This window comes from Chaetodon trifascialis, chromosome 17 (assembly GCF_039877785.1).
Source record: "Chaetodon trifascialis isolate fChaTrf1 chromosome 17, fChaTrf1.hap1, whole genome shotgun sequence".
NCBI classification, from domain to species: Eukaryota; Metazoa; Chordata; class Actinopteri; order Chaetodontiformes; family Chaetodontidae; genus Chaetodon; species Chaetodon trifascialis.
Genome location: NC_092072.1, coordinates 12,708,029 through 12,729,655, shown reverse-complemented (window position 1 = coordinate 12,729,655; position 21,627 = coordinate 12,708,029). Strand labels below are relative to the sequence as shown.

General features: G+C 44.3%; 1 protein-coding gene across 1 annotated transcript in view; it reads right to left on the bottom strand.

Annotated features, from left to right (window-relative positions):
- Positions 1-5,554: 5,554 nt before the first annotated feature.
- Positions 5,555-21,627, bottom strand: part of sdc3 (syndecan 3) — a 34,965-nt gene continuing 18,892 nt past the window's right edge. The window contains exons 2-5 of the mRNA XM_070984207.1: positions 14,176-14,269; positions 10,275-11,131; positions 8,474-8,660; positions 5,555-6,315 (exon numbers count right to left, since the gene is read on the bottom strand). Coding sequence (XP_070840308.1) covers positions 6,149-6,315; positions 8,474-8,660; positions 10,275-11,131; positions 14,176-14,269 — 1,305 coding nt within the window. The 3' untranslated portion in view covers positions 5,555-6,148. The remainder of the gene's footprint in view (positions 6,316-8,473; positions 8,661-10,274; positions 11,132-14,175; positions 14,270-21,627) is intronic.

The following is a 21,627-nucleotide window of genomic DNA, read 5'->3' as shown; positions in this document are numbered from 1 at the left end:
CCCCTTAAAACAAAGCAGTGTCCACTTATAACTTTTATCACCGGAGCAGTCGCAACCAGTTCAGTGCAGTAATTTACAAGGAAAAAGCTAAATATTAAGAAGATGAATGGAGAGTTAAGTTTGTTTATCACAAATGTTTTTCCCCTTTGCTCATAATCTTGTGACCCCTCAGATTTATCCTGCGAGTCCTTGTGAGGGTCCGATCCCCCAGTTTGGGAACCATTGCTGTAAACTGATGATAAATGATGCTGATCCTTTGAGCTTCTTATCCCACAAAGTCTTAAAATGGTCTTTGTTGAACAAAGTGCTCAGTATCTATTATTTAGTTATATGCATAACTCCAGATCCACACTGCTTGTCAGCTGTGAAAATAGCAGGTTAAAATCAGCTTCTTGTCTTGCTGCAGTTGTTCCTCTGTTACCCACCAGATGGGGTACTGACTGGGTCCCTGGTTTTTAAACCTTCTTCTGCCTCCCCAAACTCTACTGCACAGCTTTTACTCCTCCGCTCCACCCCTCCCCAACAGGAGAAGGCTCACATAAAACCCCCTCCTCGTCCTCCATGTGAGGTACATTTCCATATCAGCCACCGACAACCCAAGGCCAGGACAGCTTGCTGTCTTCCTTGGATCCGGGGAAAGGCAGCCTGGTACTCCTCCACATCAGGTGACCTTGGTTTCATCTGGTTTGATGCAAAGAATGTAAACTGAAGCCCAATTTAGAATAATTTCCTTCCCCGTGTGCTTGGAATTCCCCACGGACAGTTTAACCAATCACTTCATGAGTACATTTTTATGTGATGACTTAAGAACAATAACATCTGCGGCTGTTCCTCCCTTGAGGATCTACTGAGTTAAACAAGTGTAAATGGGCTGTGAGGAGGCTGTGATCATACATATACACATACAGTAGCTCTGCATGCTGGGTCACACGTAATGTCACTGGATCAAGCGAATGCTGGTGAGCAATGACACCAGAGTGAGACTTCATGTCTGTACGCGAGCTCCTTTGAAAACTAAAATATATTCTCATTCTCCGCAGCCTTTTTTTATCCACTGTTTCAAGTCCTGAGTGAACCAATAAACAAACCCGAGGCCTCAAGTCGAGTTGAGTCGAAGTCAAGACCAGCAACTGAAAGGGTCAGTTCACCCAAACTACAAAAAAAAACATGTTTTTTCACTTACGTCTTAGTATCTAACAATGGAAACTCTTCTGTCTTTTGTTTTGAAATATCTCACTCTGAGATTTTTTCCTCTAGCCCTGCAAAGTGGAGACAAATGGAATTTCATTTGTAAGGCTCACTGCATTGAAAAATTACATTTAAATAATTCAGCAGTCGTGTGTCTTTCCAGAAAGAATGTCCTGGATTCTTTGGAGAATCCAAAGACCACAGTGACAACAGCCTGTTCTCTGGGATTAGCAAGAGGAGCCAGGACGCTGTGTCTAGAAAGAGATGTTAGTGTTTTTTAAACGGTAGAATTGCTGTGACCATCACTACAGAAGCAGAAATGTCACAGGAAACATGATCCTTAAACTCTGAGACAGCAGGACCTCACATTTATCTATGCACATAAAATTAGGCTAGCTTTAATTAGGGACTGGAGAGTGATATTAATGAAGTCAAAACAATGGTCCTAAAATAATCCTCAAGAAGGGACTCTGGATTAGTGTTAATTAAAAGTTAAAGTAGACGCATAAGCAGCTCTAGTGAAAACTGCCCCAATTAGCAGGTGCATTTTGTGATAGTGAAAATGCCAACAGTGTTATGACATTTAATTTGATTTCATTCTTGTCCTGTTCTCTGTTCCTCTCCAACACAGTGACGCTCTTTTTATTTTACAGAAAAGCTGTAATTTATTATGTAATTTTTACCATTCTGAAAGTCCTTCAGTCCACTCATTCATGATCCATACCTGCTTAGCCTTCAGCAGGGTCATGGTGCATTTAGAGGCATTGATTACAATACTTCATCAAAAGACCTGCTGAAGTGAAAGTAGAAATGCTTATCCTGGAATTTACTAAGAATGAATTCATATGAAAGAATGCACACGTTACATTAATTAACAAAGATGGATTAACTTGGCTATTGGAGGCTCCAGGAACTCCCAGCTTCACTGCATGTTAATTGGTTGCATTAATTTAAATAACAGTACATTTGTTAGACTGTTAGGGGAAAACTGTGTCGAAACCAATAATATTTCACTTAATGTTTTACACAGTCCTAAATAAAGTTGTGTTTAATCAAATCACGCAAGATGACTTGTTTTCCAGGTCTCTGGGCAAACAGCGAAGCTGCACTGTGAAGTCTGGTGTGTGTACTGGACCGAAAGCAGTCGTTCAACTCTTATTCGCATTCTTGCTGAGACTGAAATGAGAAGATCAACATCAGCTACAGCCAGCAGTCAGTTAGCTTAGCTTAGTCTACTGGAAGCAGGGGGGGAACACAGCTACTTCTAAGGCTCACTCCCCCCAGCCAAGAAATAGTCCAGCACATGACTGTCAATAAAACCGAAGTGGACTTTTTACACTTCAGTTTTGTACAGATTAAACAAACCAGACACAATGTTTTAATTTGTGAGCTTTGGGTGCTGTTGGACAGATATTTTTTAATCTTTAGACAGAGCCAGGCTAGCTGGTTCCCTTTGTTTCCAGTATTTATGCTAAGCTGAGGAGGTTCTAACAAGTTAATCAGGCTACCATTGTCAGAGTAGTTGTAAATAGCATTTTTTCACTGCTGACAAAAATGATGCAAAGAAGCGTTGAAAAAATGTATATTGTTATTGTCATGTGATTTTTGTAGTCATTTGTCTGACCTAGTTCAAACCCAGTTGTCTTATGCATTACAGAGAGCAGACTGAACAGTCACTACATTTACATGCAGTCAGTATTTGGGTTATGGTCAATAATCCGGTTTCTGAAACATTCAGAAGAACCTGTTTACATGCGTGAGCAAACAGGGGTAATCATTTGGGATATCCCGATCAAAACAGCGACGCACGGACAACGTGTCGTCGCACGGAGAACGTCATGACGCAATGCCTGTCATTTCATCTTCTTCTTCCTGTATCCAAAAGGGTTATTGGTGTTTACATGGCCGTGCGCAACCAGGTCATTGCTGATATTCAGGTTATGAAAGGGTTACTTGACTGCATGTAAATGTAGTGACTGACAGCTGAATGGAAAATCACAGGTGTGTTGAGTTACCCATTTAAATTGAAAACAAGACAAGAGAAGACAGATTTACCCAATCAGGTTTTTTATTTGGAACAGAGTGGCAGATTAGTGACAGGGCGGTGGCGTGGAGGATCCGCCTCCTCTCGCTCACTCAGCCAATGACAGAAACTCAGCCTTAAAAAAATGCAAATGTATAAAAACAGGAATGGGAACAGCAAACATAGAGTAGTGTAGCCTCCACTGGGCTTCACACACACACACACACACACACACACACACACACACACACACACACACACACACACACACACACGCATGCATATCTATGCTCACACACGTACAAATTCACCCTCTCTCTTTCTCACACACACACCCACACACACACACACGTCTTATTTGGCTACGCAGGCTTAGATGGGTACAAACACACATGTTTACACTTCGACAGTCACTTTAGAAAAGACAGTACGTGTTAAGATCATTCCTGCCTGTGAGAAAGTGGCGTGTTGTCTGTCCATCTGTCCTGCGGCAGAGACAGACAGGCGGACAGACAGTGAAAAGACAGTCAGTGTGTGTGAAAGCCACTGTGAGGAACCAGCTGCCCCTCATTCAGCAGTGAACAGACTAAACACACGCAGACACACACGCACGCACGTACACACACACACGTCGACAGGCTAGTCAGTGTACACAAGAGTCTGCTGTGAAATACCAAGGTGAAGCACTCACACACACACATACAGGTGGCGGGTTTAGATGAGGTGTGTACAGACACACACACACACACACACATATACTCTCACACCGGCGAGGGGGCAGGCGGCGTACACACACAGGAGTGGAAGAGGTGTGTTACCTGTCTGTGGAAGAGCGTGAGAACTGCTGGAGTAGGTAAACACACACTCGACCACAGTACATTCCAACTTTAACTCACCCCTCTTTGTCTTTCAAACACACAAGGATACACACACACACACACACACACACACACACACACACACACACACACACACACACACACACACACACACACATGCATCCACACACACCCAGACTAGTATAGTTTTGACTCCCATGCATTTTTGTTCTACAGTACTGAGTATAATAGAAGCTACTAGCCCAGTCGCACTGGTGTGGTTATTGTTACAATCTCTTAGATAGAAGCACAGCCCTCCTGTCTCCTCACATTCTCAAACCGAATCCTAGCCCCTTTTCCCCCATTGTCCCCTCCCCAAAAAAAGAGTCCAACAGCAGGTTCAAGTTGACCCCATAAACGCTAATTCAAAGTCCCTTTTGTCTCATAACCAAAGACTCAAGGAGAAAAGTGGGGATCTTGACTGAATTAGTGCATGTGGGAGCAACTTCCCGCACGGATTCACACGTCCGATTTGTCATTAAAGCCCCTCTCGCTTCCCAGAGGCCCCTCCCATCCCCAAACAGAGAGCCAATGGTGGAAGAAAAAGAAAGTGAGACATGCAAAAGGTGTGTGTGTGTGTGGGGAGGGGGAGATATCGGATGACATGATGACTGGACGCGTAGTTGTGCTTTTACATAGACAGACCAAACTCTAAACCAACCAGCAACTGATCCATAACTAATCAATAACATATTGAAACCACCTGATCTCGCTCATATCACGAGTGATGACTATCACAATGACGATGATGACGATGATGATAATGGGTTTGATATGTGTTTGATGTGATTTACAGTATATTCAGAGTCTGTGTGGCGTATTTGAATGCACAGCAAGTTATTTGTCTTTGTCTGTGTGTGTGAGTGTGTGTGTGCGTGTGTGTGTGTGTGTGTGTGGCTGACGAGAGCACAGCTCATCTAAAGTGATGACGGATGTGATGAATAAAAACTCTTCATGGTCATGCAGATGGTTAGTGATGCCAGAAAGGATACGCTGATATTTACATATAAACTTTTTTTTAAACTGCTAAATACACATCCTCCTGTTTCAGAATTATTATTAATTATTATTTAATTATGGTATTATTATTATTATTCACCATCCAGCCCAAAACATTGATATATTATTGGTTATTATTACTATCCGTAACTAGTCTTTGTACAGCTTAGCGGAGCAGACGGACCAGCCTATGTTTCTACAGCGGCTCCTCGACGTTGTGAAACACGCCGAGGGTTGATCGCCGTTTTCTGGTTGGCCGAGCACAGAGAGAGAGGTCAGAGCCACCTTCAAGCAGATACGAGTCTGTGTGTATGCGTGTGCAGGTGTGTGAGCGAGCGTGTGTTTATGTGGCTGTATGGATGTGCATATGTGTCTTTGAGCACCAGAGGGATGGAAGGCACCAAAAAGACCTTTCCTCTCACCTTTTGACCCTGGGCTCTGTGCGGCCAACCAGACGCTCTGTGTGTTTTGTTTTCTTTTTTTTGGGGGGGGGGGGTGAGGGGCAGAGTCAGGCCCACCCCTCTCTTCTTCTTTTGTGTCTCGTCCAGCTCGCTCCACCCCTCTCCTCTCCTCTTTCTTTTTAGCCTTTTCATTCGCTCCATAAAAACAGAGGAGGAACTTTTTTTGTGCTAGAAAACACAGGTTAAGAGCTTGTGTTTTGTTTTGTTGTCATTTTTTTTTTTACAAAATAATCATATCATTACATACAGAACAAGAGAATCTGTAGAATATTAATAACAACATTTACTTTAAAAACATCTCGCGTGTACGTGTTATTTTTTCAGAATATATTTGGATTTTTTTTTTTTTCCTTTTTCTTTTTTTGTCCTCTTTTTCGTTTTCATTGAAAAGAAAGTTCCATGTCCGCAGAGAGAAAGGCGCTCTCAAGTGTTTTGGAGACGAGAGGAGAGAGGGATGAGGAGAGGCGAGCAGATGAGGGGGGAAGCGACGAAGAAGAGGAGGAGGAGGAGGACGGGGGGCTCAGAGTATCTTTCTCTCTTCTCTGTCTCGCTCTTTCTCTCTCCCTCGGTGTGCGGTGCGTCTCTCTGGCATACGAGTGTTATGCGTAAAACTCCTCCTGCTTGTCTGGTTTCTGGTAGGTGACGGTGGCCTGTTTGGGTTCCTCCAGCGTGTAGCTGCCCTCGTCCTTCTTCTTCATCCTGTACACCAGCAACATCACCAGGAAGGCAGCAAACAAGGCGCCCACCACTCCTCCCACGATCACCGCTGACAAAAGACAGAAAGAGACGGTGCACGTCTTAGAAAACAGAACATTATCCTACAAACACTCACAAATACACATAAACACTAAAAGACACTACCACGAACACATGCTGCTTCAAACAGTCTTCAACAGCTACCACAGCACTGCTAAGTGAAGACTGATGGCCATGAATGTGTCAACATGCGTTATGTGCGTGCGCAAAGCTTTGTGCTAGATTGCAACCCTGAAGTACCACATAGTAATTTAGCTTAATGGGGTTGGTGTAACCAATCTGCAGCAGCTGCACCTTCTCCTGCACACATCGCTAATGACCTCTTGCTGTGTGCAATAGATTAATGTGTGGTTATCGAACGGGGGGAAAAAAGGCATTCCCTCGTTAAACTAATTGGTATTGATGCCAAAACAGAGAATAAACGGTTTATTCTCCAAAATGGTTGAGGAACACTTTGGTTCCATTCATTGTGTGGGAGGTGTTTATTTATTTCGTTACTGCCAATATCAGAGGGCATAGGCTGGGGTATTTAAGATTGGAGAACTTTTCACCATGCACTGTCACTGCAAAAGTATTCGCCACTCTGGACTGTTCACACCACTTCTTGTGATTAGATCTCAGAAAAAATTAAAATTAGATTTTTTGTCACATCTTGCAGTTTTTGTGTTAAACTGTGCATGGATATGTACTTTTACCATCCTTGATTTTACTGTGGAGGACAATTGTGATACTGGATATTAGAACTATTAATTGCACCCTTTCAAGTTTCTCATAAAAAGGACATGATGAACTACTTTTTCTTGAATCCATAATATCGGATCTTTATTTCCATCACTGACAAGAACAATTTTTTTATCCGTGCTAGCAGTGCGGGTCCATGGATGGCAACGTGGATCAGTCAGTCCACTAAATTGGTCCAGCCATTGGGTGGATTGACATGAAATTTGGCACAGCCTCCCTCAGGATGAACTGTAAGAACTATGGTGATCTCATTACTTTTCATCTAGCACCACGATCAAATAAAAAAAAAAAAATCTAATCCATCCAACAACGGTTTCATCATTAACTATCTGCAAGACTAATGATATTCCCACCAGCCTCAGCTCTACTTTGTGTCTAGTGCTAATATTAGTATGATAGATGTGATTAAATATTATGTCTGCCAAACATCGGCATGTTAGCGCTGTCACTGTAAGAATGCTGACATGATTAGCATGCTGATATTAGCATTTAGCTCAGAGCAGCAGCATCGCAGTGCGGCCTTACTGAACCGCTAGCATGGCTAATCAAAGAGCCATGTGATCTGAGATATTTGGCTGGGAAAATAGGTCTGATTAAAATGTTATTGTTTTATTATCAAACCTTTGCACACAATTACAGAATTTCTCTTCCTGCTTGACAAACTTTGTTATAACACTGGCAAAACTGAATCTGTGTGAACAGTCAAAGATAGTAAATACCAGCAAATCACTGCATGTCTCATGTTCTTTAACATGAAAGTGACTACAGTGTCTACACATGGATAGCACTATACATGAATGCAAGAGCCTGATATGTGCAGTAATTTGGTTCTATCTAGTCTAAAGTCTGTTGCCTCCTGCTCTTTACCAATGACCAGGAAATCAGCAAAAACCACCGCCAGCAGTCCACCAATCAGAACAGCTGAAGGAGAGACAGAGAGCCAGTCAGGTCAGGCAAGTTGGCTGCTCCCTCACTTTCTACAACAGCTCTTTGGGATGAGGAGAGGGGGGCACTTGAAAGGAAATTGGATTTGCCCAGAGGGAAAATGATGAGAAAAAGTGGGGAGGAAGGAGGGGTTGGACAACCCAAGAAGGGGATTGCTTGTTCTCAATGGGTCAAACGGGGCTAAGCAGCACATTTACTTATCGTGATGAATCTGCACTACGTGAACGCGAGTTACTGCCTGTTTATCTTAGCAGCTCCCTGTAAGCAGGGAAAGAATACAGGAGGCAACAGGGAAATGCAATCTGTGGATCTAAGAGGTGACTACCAAGTGGTTCATATGACAGAGAGGCAGAATGGCGGACAGACAGGATCGGACAGACATGTAGCGAGACAGACGGACACAAAGCGGGATGACAGGACAAATATTTGGACTTTATATTTGGACAAAAAATATTGGCAACGTTAACTTTACAGACACTTACCTATCAAGACCTCTTTTCTCTCCAGGATGTTCTTCTGTGGCAGCTGGGCGGCAGAGCTTCCTCCATCCACAGTGTTGCCAATCAGATCAGGATCCACTGGCATTATACCTCGACCGAGATCGTTACGTCGATCATCGCGGATCTCAAAATCTCCACTTGGCCCTGCAGCACCCACGTCGTTGCCCTCCTGAGAGAGAAGGAGAAAAGTGAGACTAATGACAGGAAATTTAGGTTTGATGTAATCACATTTGTTCCATGGAGCTGCTACAATGAAAGTTATCCAAACTAACACAAACACAGAACTTTCCATGGCACATGTTCGCCTTTGAAACAATGAGCCTCTGTATGGTCTGATTGGTGGAAAGTTGCATACTGTCCAACACATATACACACTCCCTAAAATCTGGCAGCTTAATTACAATGTGGAAAAGCAGACAAATCTAAATGCATCATGCTTTAATGCAGCACTGCTGCAAATAAACAGAAGCACACCAATCAGCTCTGGTCTGTAAATAATTAAGTTGTCAGTGTTAAAGAGGCAGTCAGACGTGGGACTGGGTATCAAACCTCAATGGTTTATTGGCACTGACCGAAATGAGTGCATTAGTACAGCATATCTAAAAAGCTAGAATGTGAATTCTTGGTCAGATTTGTGAGCTTATTCACTTATTCTTTGGACTGATTTAATCTGACCAAACTTAAATAATAATTTTGCCAACTTTGGACTGTGGTTCTTCTACATCTGTTTGTGCTTTATGCAACACTTACAGGCCAAGGCTAGTGATAGTTTATATTTTTCTTATTGTCAACAAAGCTTCTAAAAATGACGACCCAGCACAGAACTCATCCCTAAACAAGTATTGTCTGTGTAGCAAGACCCTGACATAGCTTATTCTTCTGTGCCATAGAGCTCCTTTTTTGTCCAGAAACTCTTAAAAACCCATAAATGAGCAACTCTCTGGCTCACTGGGTGACACGTTCTGTCATCACTGCAAACAGGCACTGTAGTTTTTCTGAGTCGATCCTATGTACACCATCCTGCTGCTGTAAACGCTCAGTAGGGCAGCAAATGAGTATAAATCAACAGCTGAAAATAGTCCCTAACAAATATACTATTTGCCCCTTTTTGAGTAACATTAAAAAGTACAGTGCCCAGCTGTTGTCCAGGAAATTGCTGAGCTTAGCTTGTTAAAAGGTTAGTTTGATATTTTGGGAAATATGCATACTTGCTTTCTTTCGGAGAGTGAGATGAAGAGACTGATACCACTCTCGTGTCTGTACATAAAGTATGGAGCTGGAGAGCAGAGGCAATTACTCTAGCTTAGCATAAAGACTGGAAACAAAGGGAAACAGCTAGCCTGATTCTGTCTACAGTTCCAGCACTTCTAAAGCTCACAAACTAGCACGCTCTAATGCTGTTTGTTTAAACAATACACAAACTGCAATGTAAAAACAACAATTTGTGGTTTCGTGGGGGAGTTATGTGCTGTAAATATGACTTGGCAAACAACATCTTGGTGCAGTGACTTCCCAGAATCACGTCGTCACGTTGGCAGGCGGGCTGCCTGGGTGGATGGGCAAACTGTTTTTTCATCAAGACATAGTTACACCATGTAACTCCCTCTGAAACCCACACTTTTGACCTGCAGTAACTCTGAGCCTACACTCCACTATGGGAGAAAAAATATTGTCACTCCCTACTGTCGTGTAGAATTTGGTGTTTTTGCTTATGGGGGATCGAATATAAACATGTTTGTATTCTGTATTCACATCATAATGTGAGTTGTCTGGCTGAACTCACCTGTGAAGTTGTGGGCTGCTGTGGGCGGGTCGTTCTCTCTGTTGGCACCGCCTGAGTGGCTGTCGTCATGGGAACTCTGGGCCTGAAGGGGACCCTGGTCTTGACAGTGGTGGCGGCGGTGGTGGTGGTAGGTGCAGCTGTCGTGGGCTCAGGGGTGGTCTCTGCTGTGGTGGCCGTGTCTTCCTCTGTGGTGGTTTCCATCTCGAAGTCTGGGTAAAAGGATGTGGGTTCAGGTGACAGGTACACGTCCTCTTCTTCTTCTGTGGTGCTCAGGTCATCCGAACCGGCAGAGGGCGCCGCACTTTCCGCAGTGCTGATTGCTGGGTTGGTGGTCACCACGGGGACGGCAGAAGGGGATCGTGGGGCAACAGTGGTCTGGGCTGCGGCCCTGATTCGCTCCAGCTCTCTCTCTCTTTCAAGCTCACGCTCTCTCTGCCTCTCCCTCTCTTTCTCGCGCTCTCTCTCACGTTCCCTCTCTCGCTCGCGCTCTCTCTCCCTCTCCCTCTCTCTCTCCATCTCTCGGACCCGCTCCCTCTCTCTTTCCCTCTCTCTCTCCCTCTCCAACTGCCTCTCCCTCTCCTTCTCCAGTTCCCTCAGCCTCTCTTGCTCTCTCTCTCTCTCCCTCTCTTCCTCTCTCTCTTTCTCCAGCTCTCTCTCTCTTTCCCAGAATACACCGCTCTCTCCATCGGCCTCAGTGGGCAGCGGGGTACCCGTGGCGTCCTCCGGGTTGGGGCTGGGCTCAGCCGCAGGGGAGGCGGAAGGTGCGGGGCCGGTGGCCTGGGTGGTGGAGAGGATGAGGGGCTCTTCTGTGGTGAAGGACACACCCACTGATGTCGGCCTCATTCTGATCTCAGGAACTGGAGAGGAGAGAATTTTTAATCAAAAATGACTTAATTAAACAACAATCAGCAAAGGGGTCCAAAAGTTAACACATGTATACATCTCACTCTCTCACACACTCTCCTCCTTCTGTAATTTACTCTCTAATATTGAATAAATTAAAATTTCAGACACTGTTATTTTGCATCATCACTAACTTTATTTTTTGGATCTACAAAAATGTGACACATACCTGCCATGCACACTTATTTTGTTTCATTGTGGGCATTTTTCAGGACACGATATCATGCTGAAATTTCACACTTGAGAAATAGTAAATACAGTGAAACATGTAGTCAATGGTAAGTGATCTCTTTACTATTGTTTTTGGGGCATTTTTACCTTCATTTGACAGGCTACAGCTGGGATTCAGGACATGAAGTTTGAGGGCAGAGAGATGGAGACACACAACTTCCTGGCCAGTGTTAAAAATGCTAAATGAAATGGGTAAATCAAACAGAAAACAGGGCAGCTCCAGTCCCTCAAAACTGAAGGTATACACATCAACCCAGCGCTCAGTCAGTGCATGCAGTGCGCATGGCTGAGCAGGGCGGCGAGAACATGGACAGCACAGGAGAAAGAGAGAATGAGACAAAGAAACTGCAGAGCATTAAAAGCAGAAAAGCCCAAGAGGGAAGAGCTGCTAAATGCTGTAATATCTTCATGGCCATGGTACGTGGTTGGTGTTTAAAAGACAAAAAAAAACACACCAGTACCAGCAGGGGCGCCCTCGGCACATCATACTGTACCACAACCTTTCCCAAGCTGATTCTGTGTCTTACAAAACTTTGTCATGCTATGAAAGCAGGAGACGTGCATGGAAATCACCTGGAAAATAAAGACCTGCACACTCAGGTGGAAGCGTCTCACACAAGTCCAGTCAGATGCAAAACACTCCAAAAAGTGCAGAAAAATGATATGCATGAATATTCATTCCTGTCACCTTCATTACGGAAGTGCAGCTGAATAACTCTTGAAATTGAAGACACTCGGCCGCTTTTATCTATTTTGCATTTTTGGTAACGAAAAGTAAAAGATATGTGACTGGCATAAACAAACAAACAGAGAAAATTATTCCAACTAAATGCTTACAATGTACATGGTCTGCTGTGAATGCAGTGAAGGTGCAGATGAGCCTGGACTGATGTTAGTTTCCTCGCCTGAATTATTATCCCAGTCCGTCTCCTCACTCTGGTTTGCACTTCTGTCTACACTGAGCTGACATTTTTCTCACCTGAAAATGGAGCTTGTCAAAATCGGTCTCCGTCATGGATAAATCTGAATACACCTGCCTCCTGTTCTACACCTGGTGTGTGGTGGTGTAAGTCAAAGGGGTTAAAGGGGTTCTCAGGGCCCTTTGTGTTGCTCTTCCTTAAGGTTGCAGGATGCTCAATGCACAGATTAAAAAAAAGACTGGTCAAAATCTGTAAAGCAGAAGCTGTGTTGTTGTGTCTGCATCCCCTCGCCATGATCACCCATTTTAAATGTCCACTTAGCCAATCACACGCAGCACAGCTATGTTTGTTTTGTCAAATGACTTCAGGGTCATAAAGCAGCGATTTCATTGACGACTCAGTGCAGCAATCGGAGCCGCAATCAAATCGCTATTTTCTGCTCGTTTAACTGTCTGACAACAGAATTGGAAAAATATGCAAATGTGAACGACTAGAGTAAACTGTGAGTTCAGCTGTATTAAAACATCAACAGCAGGAGGGGGATAGAACAAATGTTTAACCAACTGAGACTGATGGAGAAGAGGAGATTTACCTTTTTATGTTTTTTTTTTTTTGCTTTGTTTTGGTGTTTGGGGTGAATGATTTTTACGAAAATGACATAAAAAAGCTGACGTGGATGCATGTAGACAGTGATTTCAAACTCAGCTGGTTGAGTCTGGAGGAGAGGAGAGGAGAGGAGAGGAGAGGAGAGGAGAGGAGAGGAGAGGAGAGGAGAGGAGAGGAGAGGAGAGGAGAAGAGAGGAGAGGAGAAGAGAGGAGAGGAGAGGAGAGGAGAGGAGAGGAGAGGAGAGGAGAGGAGAGGAGAGGAGAGGAGAGGAGAGGAGAGACGACGGTGCTGACGGATTCATTTTCTTCTTAAATCTCATAATAGTATTATACCATCTTTCATTTTGTTACAGCAGTGAGGCTCCCTGGGTTGAAAGAGAAACAAATTGAATTTACAGGTACAAAGACATGAAGGCTGACAGAGGAGCTGGAGAGGATATCGAAATGAGGACTCGAACAACGCAGCTTCTGTTAAACTTATCAGACGCCTTGAAATGCCACGCAAAACGCACATCTGTCTGCTGAAAATGAGCTTTTCCTTTGGAAGCAGACAGCTCTGTATCACTGTTTGAGATAAAGCAATTTGCCGTGCTGCTGTTTTGACCACAGGGGGTGCCTCTTCTGCACTCTCCTGCTCTGAATTGTAATTTATTTTGAGTGTGCTCTCCCTTAGCGCAGCGCCTGAACTGAGGGCAGCCCTCAATGAGTCATGCTTAATAAGGAGAGCCATGCTCAAGCTTCAACAGCCAGATCAGAAAATCAGCCTGAATTACACCAATGTGATTTACTTTAAGCAGGTAATTCCTACGCACGCAGACAGCCAGCTCGCTCGAAGACAGACAGACGTTCGCAGATAGGTGCACAAAACTGCTGGTGTGTGTGTGAGTGCCTAATCTGTGTGGACTGTAATCTGATTAGAGTAAATAAGATCTGGAGGAATCGAGCCCTGTTTGCTGCTTGTTTGCGAGGTTGTGACTGTGTTTAAAGGTGTTTTCAATGAATCTCTATCGAGACCTGTCTGTCGGGCCAAATGGTGTGTTTGCATTGTGAGATTGTGTGTGCGTGGCTTTTGTGTATGCGAGTCTGGTGAACAGAGCGACCGTAACTCCAGGACAGGGAGGGAGGGGCGGAGGGGTCTTCAGGGTCAGCAGATTGAAATCCAGCAGCTGTCGAGCTTGAAAGAACCAGGTCGTGAGTGTGTCACCTCGCACACACACACACTGAAACACACACACACTTACAGCCAGAGCCGGAGCCTGAGTAGAGGTCCTCGTCGTCGTAGAACTCGTCTCTCGTCGAGCCTTCATCATCGATAGACGGCGACCAAGTCTGTCCCTGAGAGAGACACAGAGAGGAGGGGATACAGATGACAGAGATTAGAGTTATTCATCGTGAATGACTGAGCTGTTATTCTGTTTAAAAGAGAAACCACTTTGGCAGATTACATGCACACACAGACACACGCACACAGCGGTCTGACAGGAGGTGCAGGCAGCATTACGGTGGATGGGGTAACATCTGTCCATCTGTGCGTCTATGGAGCAGCATAGTTAAAGAGTTGATCTAAAGCTGGGATTTTGGTGGAGGAACATCAAAGCCTTTAAGGAGAGAGGGGTTTTATTCAGTCTCTGCTTATGTGTCAGTTACAAGCAATGCTCAGCCTGTAAAGTAGCAAAGCGTGGAGAAGCAGTTCACTTGGATTCAAGACCGTGCTCACAATCGTTTCTGTCGCCAATTAATCTGTAAATCTTTGATTTACCAATAAACTGTTATGCTATAAAATGCTGGAAAATAGTGAAAAACGCTCATTTTATATTCCTAAAGCCAAAGGTGACGTCTTCAAATGTCTTATTTTGTCTGACCAACAGAATAAAACCCAAAAGATAATCAGTTTCCACTGACACAAACCAGAGAAAAACACTAACTCATCACATTTGACAAACCTCAACGAGAGTATTTGACATATTTCACTGATAAACAGTTAACAAATCAACTAAGTGAACTACAGTGAACAAGACCAAGTCATGCTTGCATCTGTGAGGCTGTACTTGGGCACAGCAGAGCTAAAGGCTAACTGTAGCGTGCTAAAATGCTTACGATGACAATGCTAACCTGCCGATGCTGAGCAGGTATAATGTCTACCATGTTCACCATCTTACTAGTCTAGTTAGTCATGTTAGCATGCTAATATTTGCTAATTAGCACACAAGTACAGCTGAGACTGATGGACACGTTTTTAAAATTAGCATTTTGTCCCAATGATGCTAGCTGAAACAATGCATCACCTTAACCTGGAGTGTTAACAGCTCATCCTGAGAGAAATATGAATGTGTGAACCAGATTTCATGGCAGTCCAACCAATATGGTGGAGCTAGATGGAAAAACGAGGGCATCACCAGAGTCATTAAGGTTTAATCCCTTTGAGCACCATGGAAATCTGTACCAAATTTCATGGCATGACATCTGATCGTTGGAGCTAGCGTGGCTAGAAATGCCCATCGCAGCTTCCCAGAGCACAGGGTAACATTTTCAAATTGCTTCTTGCATCTGGCCAACAGTCCCAAACCCAAAGATGATCTGTTTGCCGAGATACAACAGAGAAAATCAGCAAATCCTCACATTTGAGAACAGAACAAGCAAACATGTTGCTTTATAAATGACTTAGATAATCTAGTATGATCAATATTGCTGTTGGCAAATCATTTCAGTACACTCTTGAACTCCTAGTGTGGCTAAAATCCCCATCTGCTGTGAACAACCACTGCTGTGCATTTGAGTTTTACAGCTGCACTCTGAAGCCTCTCTGACTGATATATGCCTGCTAAATGCTTCTCGTGGATCAATTCGCAGCATCCTTCCTGCTCATCACTGCACCTTAATCTGGGCATATATTGTGCACGCCTGTGAGAGGAAAGTGCGAGCTTGCCTGGCGACCTCTGTCAGGGTCAGAGATTAGGCGTGGGTCGTGCAGGGGTTGAACCTCTGAAGTGAATGACCTCAGCCTCCGGTCACTTTCAGGCCGATCCCTCTCTCCTCATTCAACGCTCTCTCATTCTCTTGACCTCAATCCCACATCCCTGCGATGTTTAAACACACACTTAAGCATTCGTCCATCACACAGGGTCAGATAATACTGCTGTCAAATGCATGCACTTAAGAGACACCGCCCGTACTGCAGCGCAACGATACATTTCAATTTCAAACTACAAAATACTACATAAATATGAAGCCTTGTTATAGATTCAGTGCCTGAGCTGTGTATAAAGAAGCTGATCTGATCTGATCTCCACCTCTACCAGTTCTGACAGTAAAATGTTTTGTGCACATTATAGCATCAGTAATAAGAGCTCATGATATATAACATCATAACATCTGCATAATGAATACTTTTCATTTTGACGCTTAAAAACATGTGTGCATGAATAGTGTTGTGGGGGTTTTCTTTTTTATTTTTTTTTATTTTTTTGTCCACTTGGGGACAGCAAAACAAGCTGTAAACTGACATTTTATCATGTTAGAAAGCTGTTTTGGTGTACTTGCAAAGATTTATATTCAGTTGTGATTTCTGGCAACCTGATGGATATACGTCTAATATTCATTCTCCTATATTTGTGTCCTGGTCTCCACCAGCTCCTCAGGGAAATATGTGGCTTTTTAGCAGCTAAATGCTCACTCACCCATTATGTTCACCAGCTGGTCACTAACTTTGTCTGTCTACCGTTTGGTGCTGGGGAGGGAGTTTACTTTGGGTTTATCAGAGCTCTCTCATTGAAAACAGCTGCCTGCTGCAGTGACTGGAAACAAAAACAGTGAAGTTTTGGGACAGAAATCCCCCCAAAAAAGAGCTGAAAAATGTTAAAAGGCTCCTTAATGCTGAGATGAAATGCAGAGTCAAGCAACTCCTTTCACATATATTACGAGCAGTGTGTTAATATAACAATATTGTTTAGAACAGCTTTACTGACATTTGGCTGATAGCACTTCTATACTTTCACATAAAGTTTAGAAAGCAGAATTCTGTATTTTTACAGTACAGTACAACTTTTACTTAAGCAAAGGAGCTGAATACTTCCTCTATCACTGCATTTTGTAACCAGATTGGGCTAAATACACAGTTAAGTAGCACAGTGCTGTGAAGCCAAGAACAAAGGGCTCAGTTTTGCTTCAGGTACTGGAAAACAGTCAGTCCACTGCCGAAAATGTGACCAAAACAAACTTATCTCCTCAGCAATCTTAAGCCCATCCTGAGGCCCCATGGAGCTGTGTCTTTGCTAGCCTGTGATACTAATTGTATACACACACACAAACACACACACACACACACACACACACACACACACACACACAGAGTCACTCACACAGAGAAGCAGAGGCTCCTCCCCGGCTCCAGACAGAAGAAACCTGATGCCTTTAAAAGCCAATAAAAGCATAATGGAATCTAGAAACCCGAGCATCTCAGTCCATCACAGCTCAGCATGACGTGAAGCTGAAACGCTATATGTACCTCCTGAAAATGAAATTGACTTGAAGTCGTTTGGGGCCTTGACACACCGAGGATATGGGCTTCACAAAGTAGAGGGATGAGAGAGAGAGAGTGTGTGTGTGTGTGTGTGTGTGTGTGAGTGTGTGTGTGTGTGTGTGTGTGTGTGTGTGTGTGTGTGTGTGCGTGTGTGCGTGCCTGTGTGTGTGTGCATGTGCTTCACGCTTCCAGAGTAAAAATGTGAGTCTGAAGGCCTGCTGATCTCAAACCCTGAAACTGTTGAAAAGTACTAAAAAGACATCTCAGTGCAAGCATGACATGAATGTGTGTGTGTGTGTGTGTGTGTGTGTGTGTGTGTGTGTGTGTGTGTGTGTGTGTGTGTGTGTGTGTGTGTGTGTGTGTGTGTGTGCGTGCGTGTGTGTGTGTGTGCGTGCGTGTGTGCGTGTGTGTGTGCTGTATTCCAAGGATCAGTTTTGCAATGAAGGCCGTTGCTATGGGCAACCTTTGCCTTTCACAGAAATTCCCATCTCCCAGTGAGAAGCTACCAGACACACACTAACACACACACACACACACACACACACACACACACACAAACACACTCTCTCTCTCTCACTCACACACATGTATAAGAGCTCTAACTACATAAGCAAAGGTGTTATGTAACGTCAAATAAACAACCCTAAAAACCAACATCAAAACAGTCTGCTCCTCCAGCTCCCCCCTCTATCTCTCCCTCCCTCTCCTCCACCTCCCCTCACCTCCCCCTTCTGCATCCAAAAACTCCGTGCCAGTGTATCCCCGTCCTCGCCCCATTTTCCTTTCATCTTAAACTCCATTTCTTATCTTGAGGCTAGCCCCCTAAATTCAGCGTGACTCAAAAAAAAAAAAAAACAACACAAGCACATACTTAAATAAACACACACACCCCACCTCCGAGGCGGCACCAGAGCCCACCCCAGGAGTCCCTTTTACAAGTCCCCTATACACATAACAACCTCCAGGACATACTGTGGATGCAGAGGCTAGTCTGCTGTTTGCTTATATTCGGGTTTGGAACTGGTGTGTGTTTAAATGTGCATCATCTATGTTTATCCTAACCTAACAGTAATATGTAATCACCCTCTGTGCCTCGACATGTTTAATTTATGAGCCGATATCACAAGTGTTAATTCACAGTATGGCGGGCAGTAGTGCGTCATTGTATGTAATTACAGTGTGTGTGCGTCTGAATGGGTATAATCACAGGTTTTGTTTGTGGTGCATGTGTACAGACGCACACAAATGCCCTTCAGACCTACAGTATGAGTGGGTGTGTGTGTGTGTGGGTTTTTACGTGATTTTGGGGGAGTCGAATAGGGCCAGCTCTGCATTTTGCCTCTGTTTCAGGAGCTATAAACAGCTGTACTTTGTGCCTGCGCCACATAGCTAACTAACCACAACGAGACGCAACGAGCTCTCCTCCACCGCACGCATAACCCGGGGCCAAAATCATCTGTATGTTGCCCTCAATTTCCCTCCACCGCTGCATTTCGTTCCCATTTGTTATAAAAGGAAACTGTAAGATGACAACCATATTCCTCTGGATCTGCGGAGAGAAAGCAATCCTGGTTTTTGGCAACGCATGAAGCAATGCCATTGTAAGACACACGGTGCCAGTTGGAGTCAAAACAATCTGGGAGCGTGGAGTATATAATTATGTATACTTGTGTTAAAAGAGAAGGGGAAAACATAAAATTGAAGGACACAAAAAAAAAATCTGAAGCAGAAAAATAATCTGTGCTTGCTGGACAACTGTCATGTTCTGACAAAGCAAACACAGGTGTGTCCTCTGACGGCGTTGTTAGTCAGGTAGCAACCTGATCTAAAGCTGACATCAGGCTTTGCACCATACATTTGATCCTACAAACTGTAGTCGCTCTGCGTGTGTGTGTGACAGCTGCTTTTACAGCTACAGCGCCTGGATTTTATACCTGAGCTGAAGCTGCTGCAGTTTCACAGATATTAATGTTACACAGAAGCTGATTTGTTCCAGATTTTAATTTAGGATGAAACAAAATCGGCAAGACTTTAAGTGTGTGGCACTAAAGCAGCAACACTGCAGCAACTTGGCAATAAAATGTGTGTGTGTGTGTGTGTGTGTGTGTGTGTGTGTGTGTGTGTGTGTGTGTGTGTGTGTGTGTGTGTGTGTGTGTGTGTGTGTGTGTGTGTGTGTGTTGTATGACAATTACCAGCATGAGTGTGGGAGAGAAAAAGACCATGGTGTGTGTGTTATGTCTGTAGGACTACCAATAAAGATGCAGGAAGTCAGATAACAATAGGAGCCAGAGGTAGTTATATAGACACACTAAACCAGGTTTCTCACACACACACACACACACACACACACACACACACACACACACACACACACACTCAGTGCTGGTGGAAGATTAGCTGGTGGATTTTTTAAGTATTTTTTTGCTGGATTTTCTGGCTGGTCCAGTTCAGCTCAGTTTGGAGATCCCCTTTAGGCCAGCTGGGCAGATAGAAAGCTTCATTGTGATTGACTTCAAATGCATTCCTCAGTAACCCGAGAGGCTGGTGCTGCACAATGCCTGGCACACATACACACACACACACACACATGCACGCGCACGAGCATTTTAAGCTCCTGATAAAGTAGACGCAATGCTGCTCTGCTTTGGAGAAATAATCGTTAATTGTGCTTTTTAATATGTGAGATTTTATCGGAGCGAATGTTCTCGACCGCTGCTGCTTCTCTGAGCTCTCTAACTGTGAAGAATAATTTGAATACTCCCTCTGCTTTCTGGCACCATCTGTGAGTCCCACTCCTCTAGCTGTCCCTCCATTTACTGCGTCCACAGTGTTGGAGGAGGAGGAGAGGGAACAGAAATACAATGAAAAAGGCACCGAGGTCACATCCATTGTCTTCATTTCTCGTGTCCGTTTTTCACACCACAGATAGAAATCAACTAGAATATCTTCTCAAATAAGCACGATCTAGAGGCATTACAGATTTGCATCCTAAAATTAAAGCTTCAAAAAAGGTAATAGATTTATCACAGTCTAAACCTCTGTATGCCACAGTCCAACCTTTGAACAAATCAGTGTGCACTTCTGGCTCAGCTCAAAGATTGTCTGTGTCAAACTTGCTAAAATCTCTACCAAAGCTCATATGATTGGAGTCACAACTCCAAACTAAATGTGTATTATTGTTGCAAATGAATGGTTTAAACTTCAATGTGGGTGTCCTGACTGAGCTGAAGTGCTGGAAGTCAAACGTCTTGACCAGGCACTTGAACGCAGCGTGATAGTAATAATCATCTGGCAGGAATCTGAGATCCAGATCAGCCCCAAAATGAGGTGGAGCGATCTTGATTTGCCACGTTTCTAACCACCCTGCAGTTTGACTCACTGTGGTGGAGAGCCCACGCCTGATGAAGCGGCTGCTGATTCACGGCCATCTCTGTGTCCGCTGCTCTCCGGAGCAGTCTGACCCACCCTGATAAGACTTGGACAGTTTAAGCAGCGCTGCTCACTGACAGGAGTGGACCGTTGATAACTCCCTACCTGGAAAGGGTCAGACCGCTTGGCGCATGACCTCCGACTAATCGTGCTCTTACAGGAAAAACTGCAGCCTGTTTACTGTTTGTATTGTTCCACACCCATCTTTCTTTCCGGAGTGGATCCCCGACCCTGTCAGAAGTGACCTCTAATCTCCCTCCATCTTTTGCTTTTCCGCCTCGTCTCACTCTCCGCCCTGCTCTTCCCCTATTACCAGCTGGGCAGGTTGGACGGCGGCCAACCTGGACGCTAACACACTTACAGTCAGACAAGGAGATGTGAGAGAGATGGAGGGCAGCCAGTGTGTGAGTGTCAGTGTGTGTGTGTGTGTGTGTGCATGTGTGGAGATGTGTGAGCGTGTGTGAGTAGGTTACCAGGTGATGGCCTGGTTAAGACACCTGCCACCTTCAGCAGAGATTAGCACAGAAAGCTTCTGCACAGTCACACTTGTGTTCACACACTTGATGACAGCTTATAACACACACACACGCACAGAGCCAGACACTTGGATGAGACAGTATCTTGTAGCAATGACGTCAGGTGCACTCCTGTGAACCTTAAAACAGCTAACACCTGCAAACCACAGCCAAGGGGGTCAAGGAAATCCTGTCTCAGTCTACCTGGGTCATTTCAAATCCTAACGATG